The 658-nt window shown below is 34.2% G+C and overlaps 1 protein-coding gene across 1 annotated transcript in view; it reads left to right on the top strand.

The window, feature by feature from the left end:
• The window catches only part of XPO1 (exportin 1), a 55,283-nt gene extending 55,134 nt beyond the window's left edge, over positions 1-149 (top strand). Inside the window, exon 21 of the mRNA XM_042780563.1 lies at positions 3-149. Within this exon, the coding sequence (XP_042636497.1) occupies positions 3-149 (147 nt within the window). The remainder of the gene's footprint in view (positions 1-2) is intronic.
• The last annotated feature ends 509 nt before the right edge of the window (positions 150-658 follow it).

Here is a 658-nt window from a genome sequence, read left to right as displayed (position 1 = left end):
AGGAGTTTGCAGGTGAAGATACATCTGATCTGTTTTTGGAAGAAAGAGAAACAGCCCTTCGACAGGCTCAGGAAGAGAAGCATAAACTTCAAATGTCTGTCCCTGGCATCCTTAATCCACATGAAATTCCAGAAGAAATGTGTGATTAAAATCAAGTCATGCTGTTTTGTTTCTCTATACAATTCTTGTTGGCAGAAGAAAACAGCATCTGGATATTTGTTGACCAAAATGATGCCAATTTGTAAATTAAAATGTCACCTAGTGACCCTTTTTCTTATGTGTTTTTTGTATAAGAAATTTTCTGTGAAATATCCTTCCATTGTTTAAGCTTTTGTTTTGGTCATCTATTTAGTTTGCATGAAGTTGAAAATTAAGGCTTTTTTTAAAATTTTACCTCATGCCCATTTTGTGGCTGGGATGGGGGGAGGAGGTAAATTTGATTTGAACATATACTTGTAAATTCTAACGCAAGATTATACAATTTTTCCTGTAAACAATACCAGTTTTTAATTAGGGAGTATTTTCTTTCTAGTCTGTATTTCAGTCTAGAAGAAAAAGTAATGAGTAAAACAAAAATTGCGTTGTTAAGACGATTGTAGTGCTGCATCGTCTGAAGTTAGCACCTCTTGGACTGAATTGTTTTGTCTAGACTACATGT

The sequence above is a fragment of the Orycteropus afer genome, unplaced genomic scaffold (assembly GCF_000298275.1).
Source record: "Orycteropus afer afer isolate SDZICR_OR568_19922 unplaced genomic scaffold, OryAfe1.0 scaffold00046, whole genome shotgun sequence".
NCBI lineage: Eukaryota > Metazoa > Chordata > Mammalia > Tubulidentata > Orycteropodidae > Orycteropus > Orycteropus afer.
This window is presented reverse-complemented; position numbering and strand designations above follow the sequence as displayed.